A 19,715-nucleotide genomic window follows, 5' to 3' on the forward strand; every position below is an offset into this window, starting at 1 on the left:
AAACAGGTCAAACTGGCTATTTTTGATGGTGACGTTACAAACTCCAAGCGCAATTCTGCACCTGTCAAATATTGCACCTTGTTTTGTGACATAGGCGACACATCAAGTTTTTGATTGGTTGTATTGATTTTTACTCACTACCAAGTTTCTGAGCGAGGTCACAAAATTACTGCTCGTCAAAAAAAACTCATCAAGAAGAAAGTCGAGATATAAAGCTAATATTAAAACCAGATAAACCCTTATCTTTTTCTTCTTGATTTGGCTGGAAAATAAGCGGTATTTAAAAATTAAACAAAAGTTATACAGGGTATAAAACGGCGAAAAATACCTGTTTCAGCATAAACATCAACATCTTAATCATCACGGGATTACCCCTCTAAAAGCTATACTGTTTTATATTGCTGTTTAAAATTACTTGTAACTGCATAAAAAATCCCAAATCTTTCTTCACTTTTGACTGAATGTTTTACCATATGTTTTTATAGAACAGGTTTAAATTAAATTGTTATTTTATTGTATTTATTGTATATAGAATTGTTTAACATTGTGAACGTCATAACAATAAAAAATAAACACTATAAAGGTATTTTCTACTGTCAGACCTCATGTCCGGTAAGATTGTTTTGTCTTTCACATGGGTTGTGTATGGTTAGTGCTCAATCTGTGTGTATTTAAAGGAAAACAATGATATTAATTGATTAATAGCTGATTTTAAACCTATCTTAACATTGAGTAATTACTGCATTGTATTTATTTTATACAAGCACACACTAGCATTGGTTGATACCATTCTGCTACTGATGTTACACATAGGAATATCCAAACTTCAATCATGTTGGCATAGTGTCTCTTTATTCACCACATTGTATTTTTGGAGCATTTTTGTTTTCTAAATTTTGGACAACCAAATAAAAAAGTAAGTGTCTTAACAATTATTATGTAGTTTTGGTACACTGAAATCAGTTCTGTTGGTTTTAATGCTGGTCCGATCATCTGTCTGTATGAAGACTTAAGGTTATTAAAAACCAGCATCCTTTGCATATTTGTTATCCCTTTAAGCGCTGGAACGGAATTTAGAAGGCCTTTGCAAACAGTTTGGATCCAGATGAGACGCCACAGAACGTGACATCTCATCAGGATCCAAACTGTTTGCTATTCTGATAGTATTCTTTGAAAAAAATCGAAGAAATTGCTTATTTTAGAAATTCAGCAGACGACATTTTAGAAGACGACAAATTACCCAGCATGCAAAGGGTAAAGTGTATTCCCAGATAATCCTGTGCAGTCCACACTTGCAAATCAGTTATAACAATTTCTTACCTTACTTGATTTTTGCAAATAGGAGACTTTCTTTAAACAAAATATCATAAAATTGAATAGTGTATTGCCTTATTAGCCTGCGCAAAGTGCACAAGCTAATCTGGAATGACACTTTACACACATGCATTAAGCCCTGTTTTCTCACAGCAAGGCTCATATATTCTGGGCTTACTCTGCCATTCGCCAAATTAGCCAATGGCTACAAATAAGGAAATTCGGCTACAAAAAAAATCCATTTGGCTACAAGGTTTTCTACATTATCACCCATTAAATATCCAAAACAATAAGAATAAAGACATAAAAAAAGGAAAATTTAGCTACATAAAATTATGAGCCAGAGGAAGCCCTGCTTATGAACAAAAGCTTTGTCTAAAGACAGACAGATAAATAGACAGGAATTAAGACCGTAATACACAAATTCAGTATGTTCATTACTTTATAAGTTTTTGGACACTTAATTTTTTTTATATTTGTACATCAGAAAATTAAGAGACACTGTATGTTATGCATTAACCCTTTCAGTGCGGGAACCGAATTTTAAAGGCCTTTGCAAACAGTTTGGATCCAGATGAGACGCCACAGCATGTGGCGTCTCATCAGGATCCAAACTGTTTGCTATTCTGATAGTATTCTTTGAAAAAAAATCGAAGAAAATGCTAATTTTAGAAATTCAGCAGACGACATTTTAGCAGGTGACAAATTTCCCAGCATTCAAAGGGTTAAAGTACAAATGTTATGTATTTTTCTCCCATAGGAAGCTGACTGAAGAGGAGAGACAGCGCAGGCTAGCAGAGATGGAGGAGAACGCGCGGTGGCGTGAAGACCAGCGCCGTGGCAACGTTACACGATACCGGGAGGAGGACAGGGAGGAAGAGGCAAAGCAGTCGAGGAACTACGAGACCACCGGCAGCTCAGAGTTTGTCAAGTAAGGGAGAAATGTTTTTCCAGTTTCCGATACCATTTCTAGAATAGTGAAGAAAAGAACACAAGTGGCTTCAAAAACATTGAATATGTAGGAAAATGCAGCTAATTTTAGCCTTTTTCTGAGAAAAAGCGGCTTAATGGCTTAATGCATGTGTGTAAAGTTGTGTCCCAGATTAGCCTAGGCAGTTATCACAGGCTATTCAGGGATAACACTTTCCACTTGTTTGGTATGTTTCTTTTGAAGGATGTCTCTAATTTCTTAATGAGAATAAAGTTAGGCAGAAAGTCTTGTCCCTGATAGGCCTTTCTAATCTGGAATGACCCTTTACGCACATGCGTTAAGTCCCCTTTTCCCCAGAGCGAGAATAAATGTTCTGCTTTTTATGCTTCCCATATATATATGGGGAGCATATAGTTTCCAGTTTGTCCTTCCTTACTTCCGTACGAACTAAATTCTTGTCCGGAATATAACTCTTAATCTACTGAAGGGATTTACTTGAAACTTGAAATATAAACAGGCTGTCAAGCGGTCAAACTTTTTCCTACTTTTTCCTACTATTTCCTACTTTTTCATCAGGATCCTACTTTTTCCTATTTTTTTACCAAATCTTCCTACTATTCCTACTTTTTCATTTTCAATGGAGAATTATTTTTTTTTTAAGAGTTAATTTAGTAAACTTGCAGGATGAATGAATCTATGGCATGACTGTATCCCTGTTAATGTGCATTCATCTAGATGAGACCTGACAACCCATGCTGACTGTCTGCTAGCACCTCTTCAGGAGCATAAATATTTATTTCTTATGTAACTTTTAAAATAATTGACAAGTTTTTTTTTTAAGTAACAATAGTGCCTTGTTTACTTCCTTAGCATTTGTATGCTGCAGACTTCACTACCTTACACAGTTCCCAGTGATGCAAGAGCTGAGGGAACCCATTGTTTATTCCAGTTTTATTTTGTTTCCATTGACAACAATTTGACCAAACCTTATGCATGTTTACATGATATTGCTGTTTGGAATGTAGAGATATAGAGATACATGTATTGTATGAGTGGTTATGTAATATGGAATTTATTACACAAGTTATTGGAAAAAAGATAAAACTGATGCTTTGCCGAGTTTTCATCATTTACAAATATAATGTAATAAATTCTGTATTACATGACAACGGATATGATTTTCTATTGATATCATAGGTACATCATGTTTAGTAATTAAAGATAAATGCACAGAGCCTAAATGCCCTGATACATTTTTATGCTCCCGGTAGGGTGGCATATTGCAGTTGTACTGTCAGTCCGTTTGTCTGTCTGTCTGTGTGTGTGTGTCCGTCCGAAAACTTTAATATGGGCCATAACTTTTGCAATATTGAAGATAGCAACTTGATATTTGGCATGCATGTGTATCTCATGAAGCTGCACATTTTGAGTGGTGAAAGGTGAAGGTCATCCTTCAAGGTCAAAAGTTAAAAAATACAATCCAAGGGAAGTAATAAGCTTTAAAAGGGAGATAATTTCTAAACCTGCCAAATGATATATTGAAATTTTATTTCAAAGCTGCGCAATAGTGGGCATTGTGTTTCGGACAAACACAATTCTTGTCTAATGATGCCATTGCTAGTGAGGTAATTTCAAGGTGTTAAAGCGAAGTATTAAAATTATTAAACGGCATTATTACACTCCCGCAAAGTCATCAATAATGTAAAAGCCATTATTTGAAACTGGAATAAACAATGTAGTGCAACTGTTTCATTGCCCAATCAATGCTGTCATAAAAGATGTCAGGTGATAAGGTCCTATCTCCAGTTGCATAATCTGCTCTGCAATGACCAGTCATTTTGAATGTAACTTAAGTCATTATAACTGCACCCTATTGTCAATTTAAAGGTTTCACAATGTAGCTGTAGCAGAGCATTTACACTGCTTTATATACTAGTATTAATCTTGTACAACAAGTTGGTGTATCACTAAATAAATTTGGTCTTCTGCTTAAGGATATAACATGCACAATATAATTACCATTTTTATATCGATACACAGAAGACCTCTAACCACTTATTTGATGATACACCAAAATGAACATCATCTAATTACATGTATACTTCTTTATCAGGGTAGCTTTGCTTGAAACTTAATTATCATAGATACACTATAAGTGCTAAAATTCCTAGTGGGAAAACAAAGTTTAACCCTTCATGGATGGAGAAGTTGGACAACAATGGAAAAACACTGGGATCATGGTGCAAGAGAGATACCGGCAATGAGTTTGCAAGATATTGTAATGTCTGAATGAAGTCCATCTTGTAGTAATTCTGGTGCTAATCAACTTATAAGTCATGCAGATGGATAAAAACACAAGGAAAACATGAAATACATGCATGATAATTCACAAAAGCGTTTGTTTGGAAGTGCCCAAAAGCCAAGCAGCTCTCAGGGTTGTGGGGATAAATCTATCTGTATGCAAGTACATCCATCACACAAGGAACAGGTACAAAAGGCTGAAATCTTCTGGGCCCTTAAGGTAGCTTCAAGTGGGTATCCATACAGAACATGTGATTGCACTCCTGCTCTGTTTCAAGCTATGTTTCCTGGACCTGTGTCTAAAAAATAAGTATTATGTATTCCTACTTTTGAGGGAAAAGTTCCTACTTTTTCCTACTTTTTTCCTACTTTTCTTGCAAAAGTAGTTCCTATTTTTTCCTACTTTTTGAAAAAAGGTCACTTGACAGCCTGCAAGTAGAAGAAGTGCAGTGACTAAGAACTATAACTCTATCTACATGTACCTTAGTTTTGGAATTATCTCCCTTTATAAAATTTCAAAGTAAATTTTTGTCCGGAGCATAACTCTAAATCTACTAAATGGATTTACTTGAAACTTGAAATATAAACAGATGACAAGTTGGAGAAGTGCAGTGACTAAGAACCATAACTATCTTCCTAAGGTCACTGGGGTCAAGTTCACCAAAGCTAATAACAGATTTTCCTTCACACTTTTGTTACAGTTTCTCATAGCGCCTTCAATACTTTACCAATCTCTTTCATACTTGGCATGTAGGTACCTTGCATGGATCCTCTACCTTTTGATTACATTTGAGGTCACTGGGGTCAAGGTCACCAAGGCTAATAATAGATTTTTCCGTCACACTTTTGTTACAGTTTCTCATAGCACCTTCAATTCTTTAGTATTACCGATCTCTTTTATATTTTGCATGTAGGTACCTTGTATAGACCTCTACCTTTTGATGACGTTTGAGGTCACTGGGGTCAAGGTCAAGGTCACCAAAGCTAATAATAGATTTTCCTTCACACTTTTGTTACAGTTTCTCATAGCGCCTTCCATACTTTACCGATCTCTTTCATATTTGGCATGTAGGTACCTTGCATGGACCTCTACCTTTTGATGATGTTTGAGGTCACTGGGGTCAAGGTCAAGGTCACCAAAGCTAATAATAGATTTTCCTTCACACTTTTGTTACAGTTTCTCATAGCGCCTTCAATACTTTACCGATCTCTTTCATATTTGGCATGTAGGTACCTTGCATGGACCTCTACCTTTTGATGACGTTTGAGGTCACTGGGGTTAAGGTCACCAAGGCTAATAATAGATTTTTCCAGTCACACTTTTGTTACAGTTTCTCATAGCACCTTCAATACTTTACCGATCTTTTTTATATTTGACATGTAGGCACCTTGCATGGACCTCTACCTTTTGAGGTCACTGGGGTCAAGGTCACCAAAGCTAATAATAGATTTTCCTTCACACTTTTGTTACAGTTTCTCATAGCGCCTTCAATATTTGACCGATCTCGTATATATTTGGCATGTAGGTACCTTGCATGGACCTCTACCTTTTGATGAGGTTTGAGGTCACTGGGGTCCAGGTCACTGAGGCTAATAATAGATTTTCTCAAGGTTTCACTATTTTCCACACAATTAACCCATATATCGACAAAGCATCATTGGGGAGCATCCATCATTATAACTGATACCCTTGTTTCTCCTCATGTTATGTTTTTGAAGCTGTTAGTGTTCTTTTCTTCATCATTTGAGAAACAGATGTACATGTGTTTCCTTACTGTAGTAGCAATGGTACATGTAGTGTTGTTGATTACAATTGTTAAAATTTGCTGAATTTTCCACTGGATTGGGCATTCTATTTTTCAACAAAGGCGTAAATTGAATACATTAGAAAACTAAAACTTATAACAACTTGCTTAGTTTTTTCTGTAAATTTTATTTTTTGTTAGCAGTTGGTGATTAAATTGAATGATTACATTAACAATTTAGTGGGTCGTCTGAATTTTTCATTGGGTAAGCAACTACAAATCATATTGGAAAATTTACCATTTTCTTGAACACTTCCCCCAAATTCTTTTGTACTTTTAGTTTTAACTTGAAATTTTGTTAAATAATTATACAGTTTTAAGTAGGGATGCAAGAGGTTAAAAAATCATTAACCGGTTATTTTTTTTCTGTAACCGGTTATTAACCGGTTAAACAAAACGCCTTATACGTAGTTAAAATGATTTTTTAGAGTACCGGTACGTCAAAAATGTCATACCGCTCGCACCGCTCGATAGAAACAAATTTAATTTTAAATCACTTGCGTTGATAACTTGCCAGTTTTGTAATAAAATGTATTATGCAATTTATTTTAACAATTTTGTAAATGTATGCTATATATTTTATTTAATTTTCCTGCGTAAATGCAAAGGAGTAAAAAATTAAAGAACTACACAATGTTCATTACATGTGTTATTAACTGTTTTTGGTTGGGCCGCTTATATTACGTTCGCGTCGTATCGCTAACAAAAATGGTGTGTTCCTTTGTTCATTCTGTTTTAATTTTTGAAACTCAAATTTTCTCAATATAGAAATGTGCTTTGCCCTTTCAATTCGACGTAAAGTGGGTCATGTGTGTTCAACGATCAGCATCTCTTCTTATTCGATAATTGAATATTTTGTTGTTTGCATTTTAGCATCTGTAGCCAAAGTATTGTCGTTTGATGTTCATTATACAATTAAAAAATGTGGGTAAAATAAAGGACACGAATGCAAATTAAATTAATTTTGAACAAAATGTAAGTTAAATAATTTAAACAGTGCATTTATTTAATAGGGAAGTAGCTAAGTATTATGATCTCAAATACTGATAATTACGTATGTTTGTTAACGTACCATAGCGGGCAAATTTTAATCAATAACACAAACACTAAATTTCACGGTTTTATTTTGTTTAAATATTTTTTATTAATGTTTAATTATTTAATTAGTTAATAATTTGCTTTGATAAATAACACTCGGACAGTAATGGTGGAATCGTTGGACGTAAATTATAATAATAATAATAATTTCTGATAAACAAAAACGACGTTAACTCGACAAAAATTTAACTACGTATGCAATTCTTAATACAATTATTACTTATTAACACGGAATTTTCGCGAGCAATCAGTGAGTCAATTACGTCGTCGCTAATTGCTCCGACTCCCCGCAATTTGCTAGTTAAATTTACGCTAGTCAAACTAAACAATAGTGTCAGTTAGCAAAACGTACCTCCTATTTGTTCTCACAAAGGTATTGATTCATTGATTTTATTACTTAATTGTTGACACGTTATTTATAACCGTCGATGGTGCGGTATGTTGTTCTAACTAGTAGCCAGCGCAAGTTGGCAGTATGTCACGCGCAAAAGTAAAATCGTACAATTTATTCCATGAAAAAAACATAATCAAATATTTTTTCCAGGTTAACCTTTTCTCGAAAATATAACTGGTTAACTGGTCGTTTTGTTAGGTTAACCGGTTTACCTCTTGCATCCCTAGTTTTAAGTTTTTGTGAACTTTGTACAAGATCACAAGCAACTCAGAGTTTGTTTTTATTCCGAATTTTACAAGTGTGCTTCATTCATTTCTGCTGATTTCCAGCTTTTCCATTTGTATGCAGTGAGTGCTTAAAGATGAATTTATTATTTAATTGTTTGTGCATGCACTTATTGAATTTTGAAGATTTTGTTTCTGTGAAAGTCAAAATAGCTTTTATCATGTATTATCCGTATTCACTATTTATAAATTTTCTTTATCGCTGTAGTGCTGTTTAATAACAATAGTGTTTACCGTAATCTTTCTAAAGTATACACAATATACAGAGATCACAAATGATTGATCCCTTCATCATATGAGTGGCGTTCTGAGAAAACTGGGCATAATGCATGTGCGTAAAGTGTCGTCCCTAATCAGGGATGACACTTTCCACTTTTATGGTATTCTTCGTTCAAAGGAAGTCTCTTCTACACGAAAATCCACTTAAGGCGGAAAGTGTCGTCCATGATCTGGGACGACACTTTACGCACATGCATTATACCCAGTTTTATCTAAATGCCACTCATATACAAGTTTTGTTTAAGAGACATGAAGCTCAAACACAAAGATTTTGTTTCAGCCCCTTGATGTCAAAGCATGCAGAAAACAGCTCAGTGGAGGATCGAATCAAAAGAAATCGGCACAACATCCTGCGTACCACTGCAGATATGGATAGGGGATTTAGCAAGAGATGAACAACCAGTGGAAAACAAAGAACTGCACTGACAACTAGTGATTTGGAAGGAGGAATAAGTAAGAGTGGAACAGTAAGAAATGTGGCACCCTGCATACCACCACTGGTTTGAAAAGGGGATTCAGTGAGAGATAATGACCGGCAGGAAATACGAAATCTTGTAACTGTGTTGATATCCCTGTGGAATCATCATCTTTCAATGCAAAATCATGCCAAGGATGCCTCTTTGGCCAGTCTTGTGTGATGTCCTAGACTAAGCATTCAGAGACTGAGTTAGGGATGAAGAGCAATGGTGAAATAAAGGAATACTCACTTATTGCCTGGATGATTCTGTGATCTCAATTTCCTCTTGCTAAGGCTTTCTAGTGCTGGATTCTTCAAGTGCATGTTCAGAGCCATAAGTGAAACGTTTGAAAGGGAAATATTATATATTCTTAATATTTCTATATTAGATATAATATTAGATATAATAGTTCAAGCTTAACTCTTGAAATTAAAAATGGAAAATGATGGCATTCACATACTGTGGTAATTTTTGTGTCATTGGTGATGAAATGATGTCAATTAGTATTCTTATAAACAAAATGTTGTTTTAGATGGTCAATTTGATGCTTATGAACATTCACAATAAAAATGTAATGCAATTGTAAAAATAGTGTTATATGTTCTTCGCTAGTGTTAATTTTTTTACATTAGGAATCTGTATTTACTTGTGAAAAATTGTTAATATTTTTGGGTTTTAACATTAAGATTTTTTTTTCAAAATACATGTTTAATACCAGCTTTACAGTATTCTAGTCCAGGGTTCGCACAGGGCTTGAAAAGTGCTTGAAAACGAGTCCTAGGCTTGAAAAGCCCTTGAACAAAGGTTGGCCTTGAAAAAGTGCTAGAAAAGTACTTATTTCATGTAAAAAAGCCTTGAAAATTTTTATTTTGTTCAAAATTACTTTTATCATCGCCATAAACTTAAATCGTTCTTATGGAAAATATTACGAACATTTATCATAAATTCCTTCGCGCAAAAAATGTGTACCAAAATATAAGTTTCGTACACTATTGGGTACGAAACATTAAGTGTACACGTCACAGATTATGTGTACTACGTCAGAGGTTCGCCATTGTGATCAATTTTCGCGAGTAAAAATTCAGCGATGGGGAAGTGTCGTTTCAAACCAGAGTGGTTAACTGAATATTCCTGGCGCTACTTTCTGGTCATAAACACCGATGATATGCAGAAAAATGCTTAAATAATTTCAACTTATACGATACGTCAACATTCCTTAAACATGAATATTCATGGCGCTATTTTCTGGTCATAAAGAAGTTGTCAAAATGACGTTTATCGTTATGTTTTGCGCGAAACTTATGAATGTTCCTCGGAACAGAAAACAAATGACATTTGAAAAGCACATTGTTGGGTCTATATAAAGACCATTGGTGTCGGGGGGAATGGGTGAAAGCGCTTTGAAAAGCCACGATAAAGGGGAAACCCACAAAGAAAACATGAAATTGAGAAGCAAACAGGGGTCCTGCATTGTGCTTTTTGGTGAAACAGGAAGGTGCTATTGTTAAAACTGTGCAATCTAAAACAGACATTAACAACAACAGCCCTGTGAAATACAAAATGTTATAGTAACTGACTTCTGTTTAAATGAAATGAACTAGTCTGTTTGATGTGAGCATATAAAGAGACAGTGTGTTTGTTTGTAATAACTTTAAAAAGTAAATACATATGTGAGACTTATTGAGTTAAGGATGGATAACATTTATGTGTATGTAATAATTAGAAATAACACAAATGATTTATTGTGAAATTATTTTAATGTGTTAGAGCAAATTAATGATATATACTGTGTTAATCTGGCTTGAAAATGCATTTTTTAAAGGAAACTAACATACGGTTCTCGGCCTTGAAAATGAAAATTTGGCCTTAAAAAGTCCTTGAAAAGTGCTTGAATTTAGGTTTGAGATTTTTGTTTGAACCATGTAGTCGCTTCAACGTATAAATAACCAATTTGTATGTTGAGGAAAAAATATATTTGCTCTCAGGGAATACACTGAAGTGATTTGTTACACCATGAATCTGAACACATCCAAATAATAAACTGTATGTACATGTAGGTGTTTTGTTTAAACATTAACCTACAAAGAACAACCACATATACCATGATCTGCCTAGCAAAAATTTAGTTTTTAACCAGGTTTTCCGAAGGAAAAAACTGGTTATTAGATTGGCGAATGTCGGCGGGTGGGCGGGCGAGCGAACAAGCTTGTCCGAGCCATATTTTGTCGTTCATTGTGCGATTTTAAAATCATTTAGCACATTTGTTCACCATCATTAGACGGTGTGTCACGCGAAAGAATTACGTCGATATCTCCAAGGTCAAGGTCACACTTTGAGTTTAAAGGTAAAAAATTGGCATCAATGAGCTTGTCCGGGGCCATAACTATGTCATTCATTGTGAGATTTTAAAATAATTTGGCACATTTGTTCACCATCATTAGGCAGTGTGTGACACAAAAGAATTACGTCAATATCTCCAAGGTCAAGGTCGCCACGATTAAAAATATATTTATTTTGAAACAAATGGGGTTAATTATAAATAATCAGTTCAGTTTAAGTTGTCTCCCTTTATCAGACTTTTTTTCAAATTGAAAACCTGGTTTTTTGACAATTTTGTCCCTTGTTTCATATATAATATTGTTATAACTATTTTCTAAATACACTGTACATTGAAGTATTACCTTGCTTTTTCGTGTACATTAGTTTGCCTTCAGTATTTGCACAATGTACTTAATTTTTGTGTGTCAGAGTTATTTACCTTATGTAATTGGTCTTTACTTTTGAAACACCTGTAGTCTTCTGTATGTAGGGATTACATTATTAAATCTTAAGTTTTATGTACAGTATAAACTTCAGCAATTTTGAATTCTAATTATACTAGCCGAGGTTATTTTAGCCTGTAACTGAACATGTCAACCCTTTCAGCATCAAATTAATGTCTGATTATTTGTAGAAATATTAACAACAGTAATCGAATAAATTAAACTTTCTTACTTTTTATGCCACCGGTAGGGTGGCATATAGCAGTTGAACTGTCCGTCAGTCAGTCAGTTTGTCTGTCCGTCCAAAAAGATAGCAACTTGATATTTGGCATGCATGTGTTTCTCATTGAGCTGAACATTTTGATTGGTGAAGGGTCAAGGTCATCCTTCAAGGTCAAATATATGGCATCTGTCCGTCCGTCCGCAAACTTTAACATTAGCCATAACTTTTGAAATATTGAAAATATCATCTTGATATTTGGCATGCATGTGTATCTCATGGAGCTGCACATTTTGAGTGGTGAAAGATAAAGGTCATCCTTCAATGTCAAAGGTCAAAAAACCAATTCAAGGGAAGTTACAAGCTTGTAAGGTAGATAATTTCTATTTATCATTTGGCAGGTACAGATCATTTTTACAAGGGAAGTAATATTTTAATTATATCCCTTTAAAAAATATTACTTCTTGTAAAAATTATCTGTACCTGCCAAATGATAAAAAATCAAATAAATCAAAGCGGCGCAGTCGAGGGCATTGTGTTTCTGATAAACACATCTCTTGTTAGTAATTTATTTTCCATTTTATTCAGTTGTTATATAACTTCATGCAGATCACACAAAATGACCAAGGGTTATCTCTGGAACTGTGCGTCTCCTGTAACTCGCACTATGCTCTGTAACCAAAGTTTTGTGGGGACGATGGCAAAATGGGAAATTCCCAGTGTATTATTATAAAAATCTGCACACAAGGTTTCTCTCCTGCTGGTGCAGAAGAAGATTCACTTTGTTAATTTTTATGCCCCCGAAGGAGGGCATATAGTGATCTCACTGTCCGTCCGTCTGTCTGTCCGTCACACTTTGCATTTAGGTTTCGAAAAAAGGTTAAAACTTCCATGTCTCTTCAGATGTAACATTCATATTGGTATGCATGTGTATATTGACAAGGCCTTTCCATACGCACACAAATTTTGAACCCTTTGACCTTGAACTTAGGGCCCGCATTTAGGTTTCGAAAAATGTTCGTAACTTCTATCAAAGCGTTTATCGGGGGCATATGTCATCCTATGGAGAGAGCTCTTGTTTAGTTAAAAAATGCTCATTAATTTGTAACCTGTGATCAAGCCTTTAAAGAAAATGTTGAGAGCTCCACTAAACTTTAAAGAGCAAATGCAGTTCCATTATAGTTGACTTAGTTTAATAATGTATTGCCTACAGGTGTATTCATATTATATATAATGTTCATCTGTACTTATAACAAATATATAGCGGTGTTATTACAGATTACCAAATCACATACATAAGAATACTTAGTATTTCTCTTAAAAAAGTGAATTAAACTGTGTGTAACTTTTCTTTTCTCTCAGTTAATTGAATAATTTTATAGGTACATGTAGGCATTGCTTTTTGTTTTAAAGGATTTAAAAAAAAATCACTAAATAATTTCTTAGACAACACAATGCTTTCTACAGGCCATTAACGTTCCCTCGCCAGGGAACTTGAATTTTGAAATTCAAGTCAGCGGTGCACTTGAAATTTACCAATTTTTGATTTTTGTTTGCAACTAGCCCTTCTTAAGATTAAAGTGATATAGACTTTGCCGAATATTTTGAGAGTTGCCCAAACTTAAGCCGGCCTTAATACGCAGTGTCGATGTATTGGAAAAATCAATATTGGCCAATGAGAGTGCATGCTTTGCAGGCGCAACAGCACTCGTACGCAGTCAATACCTGCAGTAAAATCATGCAGACGAGTGACGTAATTGCTGCTTGATTGGTCATTGTGGACTCTTTACCTAAATGTACCACGGGTAAGTATAATATACTGAAACATACCCAATCACTTTTGCCTGTACCCAAGTTATATTCCTGCGCATAATCCAATGTTGTAAAACGCGCCACAGGATAAGAAACAAAAATTCTTTTTGAGCAAAACCTACCTCAACATGCATTTTGAGTACGAGTTTCGATAAAATTTAGGTCATTTTACAAAATATTGACATATATATGGTCATAATTTTTTTTTAAGCTGACAACATCCAACTCGGCATTAGAACTCCCGGCTACGTTTAAGTTTATTTTCCAGTAATGAATTAAGAATGGCATGAGAAAGTTTACACCTTACATAAGTAGCTAACTGAAATGGGGCCCAGGTTCTTAGGTATAAGGTCACAGTCACGTTTCAAGGTCAAATTTACCTGTACAACTTTGTTCAAAGCATAACTTTGTAAAGCATCGATTAAATTTCAGTAAAATTAATTAATAAAGACAACCTCACAAACTTACTTATAGTTTAATATCATGTAAACTGCTACACAATCGTTAAACAACCAAGGAAAATATAAACTTTAATAAACAAAAATGGAAAAATGGAAACAACCAAGGATGATATTAACTTCTTTCATAAACAAAACATGAAAAAAAGAAACAACAAAAATATACCCTTCGTAAGATACTTAAATTTTAAATAACTGACAGCAATGACATAAAACATTTAAATAAAACATACACAAACAATAATAATATTACTTGCTAACTTTTCAACACATCTGTAACTTTCCTATATGTATTGTTGACAATATATAAAACCCTCACAAAAAGAATACCCATTCAATCTTGCTAGATTTGTTAACAACCTCAATATGTAAACATGAACAGGATGTTATCATTAAAAGATGAACGTAAAGATAAAATTAGACTGAAGTTAATAAGAATGAATAACCAATTCTTTGAAACTGCTATGGTTTTCACATTAAATTTATTTTCCTTTCACAAATTGTATAACTAAACATATTTGATATATTTGTAAAATAATTTACAACCATTTCATTGCACATTACTTTTGTAAGACACGTGGAAAGATAAAAAAGTTTGAATCATATAGAATATAATATGCAACTTCAACATAAAAGGAAAATGGCAAAATATGTTTAGTATGCGTAAAATTGCCTAATTCTTCTAGTAAAATGAGTCAAGATAAATTAACATGTAATGGATTAACTAAAAGCAAATTGTAAGTCATGGAATTACACAGGTATATTGCAGTAAAATAAAAAAAAGAAATGCACTCATCAGATCAATATTTTAATTTCCCACACACTTTTCAGTTCTCTATTGCACATAGTATACCTATGAACACTCGTAAACAAATGAACATGACAGGCAAAAGTAGAGCTATTCACAGATCTTTTACAAGTCAATACAGTTAATGGGTACATGTTTACCAGAAAACATTAAACATTATTACTCAGTCCATATATTGAACATGAGACCACTTTATTACTATTTTAACCAATTTATAAATGCATGTGTTAATTTCTCTAATGTTCACAAATGCCATATATATTTATAGAATTTTTCATTCTCTACTGTTAAGGATTACCATATATAATTCTATAATATTTCATTCATAAATGTTCATAAATAAAATATATATATCTAGGATGTTTCATTATTTAATGTTCACACATAGTCATACCATATTATACCACCAGAATTTAACAACCAGCTCATATATGCATACAAAACCAAGCTTTTCATGGAAATGTTTACTATCCTTGTCAAATGATGTTTGAGTGTTCATTTCTCTATGTAAAAGATCAATTAACACAATGCAGTAACATGAATAAACTTCAAATATCAAATTTGGTCAGTTACATGTAAATATAAACAAATTTGGAATGCACATTTTTGGATTTCTAAATTGTAAATAAACACTGTTGAGCTAAACACTGTCAACAATAGAACAAATAAAAAAGTCTTAAAGGAACGACACAATACAGGAATGTCATGTAAGAGGTAAACTTTACATTGTAAAAAACAAAACTATTATAAATAGAACACATTGTTTGTGTAAATGCAGATCATTATATCCTAATATTGTATAAATTAAACTAAATGTTTTTCTACCATTTCTTTTTCAGCTAGTTTATGATATATTTACAACTTTCTTAACTGAAAAATTAAGGTCCAATTATAACAATCAAAATCACACAATCAATCAGTAAATCAATCCCTCGTCATAAAGATTTCAGGACATTTTTTAAAGACAAGCCTAAAGAACAATGGCTTCACAAAAATCTTGTACACATTTTAGAACGGAATATTTGTATAAATCTATGGACAGACTATTTCTTTTCTTCTTGAAAATAGAAAAAAATATAAAACAATTATAATAACATATAAACAAAATTACAGAACAAAAGAGTAAACATGAAATCAAATAACATGAGTGTCAACATTGGCATTTATTTCTGATGCCTTGCACAGCGCAATACATCAAACCCTTTAAACAATAGCATTCATTATACATTAGATATTAAGAGAATTCAAAAACATTTGTACTGGTATACAGAACAGAATCACTGCATATGTTTTTCAACAAATCAGTTTCAAAATCCAATCACTCAGAATGAATCTATATTGTGAAGATACATGTAAAATCGGAATGAAGCTTAGAGAAATTAATTATCAATTTGTTGCTACTTCTATGGTATCTATATTGAAATCAATTCTGCCGTAATTTCATGCAAGCTGAAAAATGATTTATTTATAAAAATAAAAAATGGGTTAAATAGTGTATACCTTGTTAATACAGCATGCTTTTACTGCTAATCAATCTCCTATCTGAAAGAGACATGTATTTCAAAAACACAATGTGCACCTATGCCGTTATTTTTCATTTGACCACAAGTTTTATAATCGTAATTAACACCTCAACATTAAATATGCTTAATTATTATACCAGACCCTCAAATGGACATTGATTAATTAGGCAAGTAAAGCTATTTAATCATTTTATCACAAAATTATAACAGACTATATTCATTAGTCATGCTTAAAACATAAGTAACAGTACATGTACTATTCTACTAAAATGTTGTAGCAATTTCCACAATGTCTTCTGCAAAAATGACAACATAGATTTATCTGCTGTTCAAACAAATACTTTGATAAACTTAAATGATTGGAGATTCATTATTTACATACCTTGAACAATATTATATAATTGCCCATACTGGAAAAAACATTTTATTGCATTTTTTTTTTACTTCAAAGGTTTCATTTAACATAAATTCAGCATGTTTGCCCTGTGTAATATGAATTATTTATGTAACACATTCTTAATTTAAAAATATTTTCAAATTTCGTATTTATGTGGTTTTGTGTTACCAAATCGAAATTGTCAAAAACAAGAGATGTGTTCGTCAGAAACACAATGCCCCCTATTGCGCCGCTTTGAAATAAATTTTTTTTTTTACCTTTGACCTTGACGGATGACCTTGACCTTGAACTTCCACCACTCAAAATGTGCAGTTTCATGAGAACGCCAATTTGATTTATTTATTTTACCTTTGACCTTAAAGGATGACCTTGACCTTGAACTTCCACCACTCACAATGTGCAGCTTCATGAGAACGTCGCTTTGAATTATTTTTTTTGACCTTTGACCTTGAAGGATGACCTTGACCTTGAAGAATGACCTTGACCTTGAACTTGCACCACTCACAATGTGCAGCTTCATGAGAAGGCCGCTTTGAAAAAAATTAAAAAAAATTGTTGACCTTTGACCTTGAAGGATGACCTTGACCTTGAAGGATGACCTTGAACTTGCACCACTCACAATGTGCAGCTTCATGAGAACGCTGCTTTGAAAAAAATGAATAAAAAATTGTTGACCTTTGACCTTGAAGGATGACCTTGACCTTGAAGGATGACCTTGAACTTCCACCACTCAAAATGTTCAGCTCCATGAGATACACAGTATGCATGCCAAATATCAAGTTGCTATCTTCAATAGTGAAAAAGCTATGGCCAATGTTAAAATTTTTGGACGGACAGACGCCATATATTAGACATTTGACCTTGAAGGATGACCTTCACCTTCACCTTTCACCACTCAAAATGTGCAGCTCCGTGAGATGCACATGCATGTCAAATATCAAGTTTCTATCTTCAATAATGCAAAAGTTATGGCCAACGTTGAAGTTTTTTTCTGACGGACGGACAGACACACTGACTGACGGACAGTTCAACTGCTATATGCCACCCTACCGGGGGCATAAAAACAACTTCATATTATGTCTTATACACACTATCCCATGCAAGTAAGGTTTCAACAGGTAAAACTATCTCTTGCAGAAACGTTCTAGGTAAAAGTATATCTTGCAAGTAGTGTTTTCCAGGTGAAACTATTCCATGCAGGTAGCGTAACCAAGGTGAAACTATCCCCTGCAAGTAGCATTTCCTATGTGAAACTATCCCTTGCAAGTATTGTTTCCCAGGTGAAACTATACCTTGCAAGTATTGTTTCCCAGGTGAAACTATCCCTTGCAAGTATTGTTTTCCAGGTGAAACTATCCTTGAAATTATTGTTTCCCAGGTGAAACCATCCCTTGAAAGTATTGTTTCCCACGTGAAACCATCCCTTGCAAGTATTGTTTCCCAGGTGAAACTATCCCTAGCAAGTATTGTTTCCCAGGTGAAACTATCCCTTGAAAGTATTGTTTCCCACGTGAAACCATCCCTTGCAAGTATTGTTTCCCAGGTGAAACTTTCCCTAGCAAGTATTGTTTCCCAGGTGAAACCATCCCTTGCAAGTATTGTTTCCCAGGTGAAACCATCCCTTGCAAGTATTGTTTCCCAGGTGAAACTATCCCATGCATTCATCCTGCTTGTTATCCAGCTGTTTTCCAATGGAGTCTGGATCAGCAAGGGGATCTAGATCAGCAAAGAGATTGAACCACGCAGACATGTCCGACCTCTGACCCTGAAAAACAGGTGGGACATTTGCTAAAAATGTATATTGTAACATTTGCTTTATCACATAGGCTTTGTAAGCTGTGATAAATGGATGCATAGGTGATATATGTTTGTATTATAATGATATCACAAGTCAGCAAATAATTTGCCTTTTCTTATCTTATGTTGATTTTCCTTGTTCACATGGGTATAACTAATGAATCTGGTTTGTGCCACATTGAATGTTGCTGTGGCCTTTTAAAATTAACAATCAATTTCAAAATAAACAATCAATGCCACATAAGCTATGACACTCGACAATCACCTAACATATTCCATAATAAATGACCGTCTATAAAGTTTTTGAAAAGAAATGTTACTTGAACAAGGGCTGTTTGTAAAACATGCATGCGCCCCATATGGGCTGTCAGTTATAGTGGCTGCCATTGTGTCAATACTTTTTTTTTGTCACTGTGACATTGACCTTTGACCTAGTGACCTGAAAATCAATAGAGGTCATCTGCCAGTCATGATCAATGTACGTAAGACGTTTCATGATCCTAGGCCTAATTATTCTTAAGTTATCATCCTGAAACCATTTTACTGTTTCAAGTCACTGTGACCTTGACCTTTGACTTAGTGACCTGGAAATCAATAGGGGTCATCTGCCAGTCATGATCAATGTTCCTATGAAGTTTCATGATCCTAGGCGTAAGCATTCTTGAGTTATCATCCGGAAGCCATTTTACTGTTTTGAGTCACTGTGACCTTGACCTTTGACCTAGTGACCTGAAAATCAATAGGGGTCATCTGCTAGTCATTATCAATGTACCAATGAAGTTTCATGATCCAAGGCGTAAGCATTCTTGAGTTATCATCCGGAAACCATTTTACTGTTTCGAGTCACTGTTACCTTGAACTTTGACCTAGTGACCTGAAAATCAATAGGGGTCATCTGCCAGTCATGATCAATGTACCTATGAAGTTTCATGATCCTAGGCGTAAGCATTCTTGAGTTATCATCCGGAAACCATTTTACTATATCGAGTCACTGTGACCTTGACCTTTGACCTAGTGACCTGAAAATCAATAGGGGTCATCTGCCAGTCATGATCAATGTACCTATGAAGTTTG

General features: G+C 34.1%; 2 protein-coding genes across 13 annotated transcripts in view; one reads left to right on the forward strand and one right to left on the reverse strand.

Moving 5' to 3' along the window:
- LOC127847659 (pre-mRNA-splicing factor CWC25 homolog) overlaps positions 1 to 15,029 on the forward strand; it is a 29,400-nt gene extending 14,371 nt beyond the window's left edge. Inside the window, 2 exon segments of the mRNA XM_052379714.1 lie at positions 2,075 to 2,245; positions 8,687 to 15,029. Coding sequence (XP_052235674.1) covers positions 2,075 to 2,245; positions 8,687 to 8,801 — 286 coding nt within the window. The 3' untranslated portion in view covers positions 8,802 to 15,029.
- Positions 14,118 to 19,715, reverse strand: part of LOC127847650 (islet cell autoantigen 1-like) — a 40,003-nt gene continuing 34,405 nt past the window's right edge. For 4 of the 12 annotated variants that reach the window (XM_052379697.1, XM_052379699.1, XM_052379692.1 and 1 more), the window contains one exon: positions 14,118 to 18,609. In XM_052379697.1, coding sequence (XP_052235657.1) covers positions 18,493 to 18,609 — 117 coding nt within the window. In that variant the 3' untranslated portion in view covers positions 14,118 to 18,492. The remainder of the gene's footprint in view (positions 18,610 to 19,715) is intronic. The other 8 variants (XR_008034100.1, XM_052379698.1, XM_052379696.1 and 5 more) reach the window with 8 other exon arrangements.

This window comes from Dreissena polymorpha, chromosome 10, assembly GCF_020536995.1.
Source record: "Dreissena polymorpha isolate Duluth1 chromosome 10, UMN_Dpol_1.0, whole genome shotgun sequence".
In the NCBI taxonomy this organism is placed as follows: domain Eukaryota; kingdom Metazoa; phylum Mollusca; class Bivalvia; order Myida; family Dreissenidae; genus Dreissena; species Dreissena polymorpha.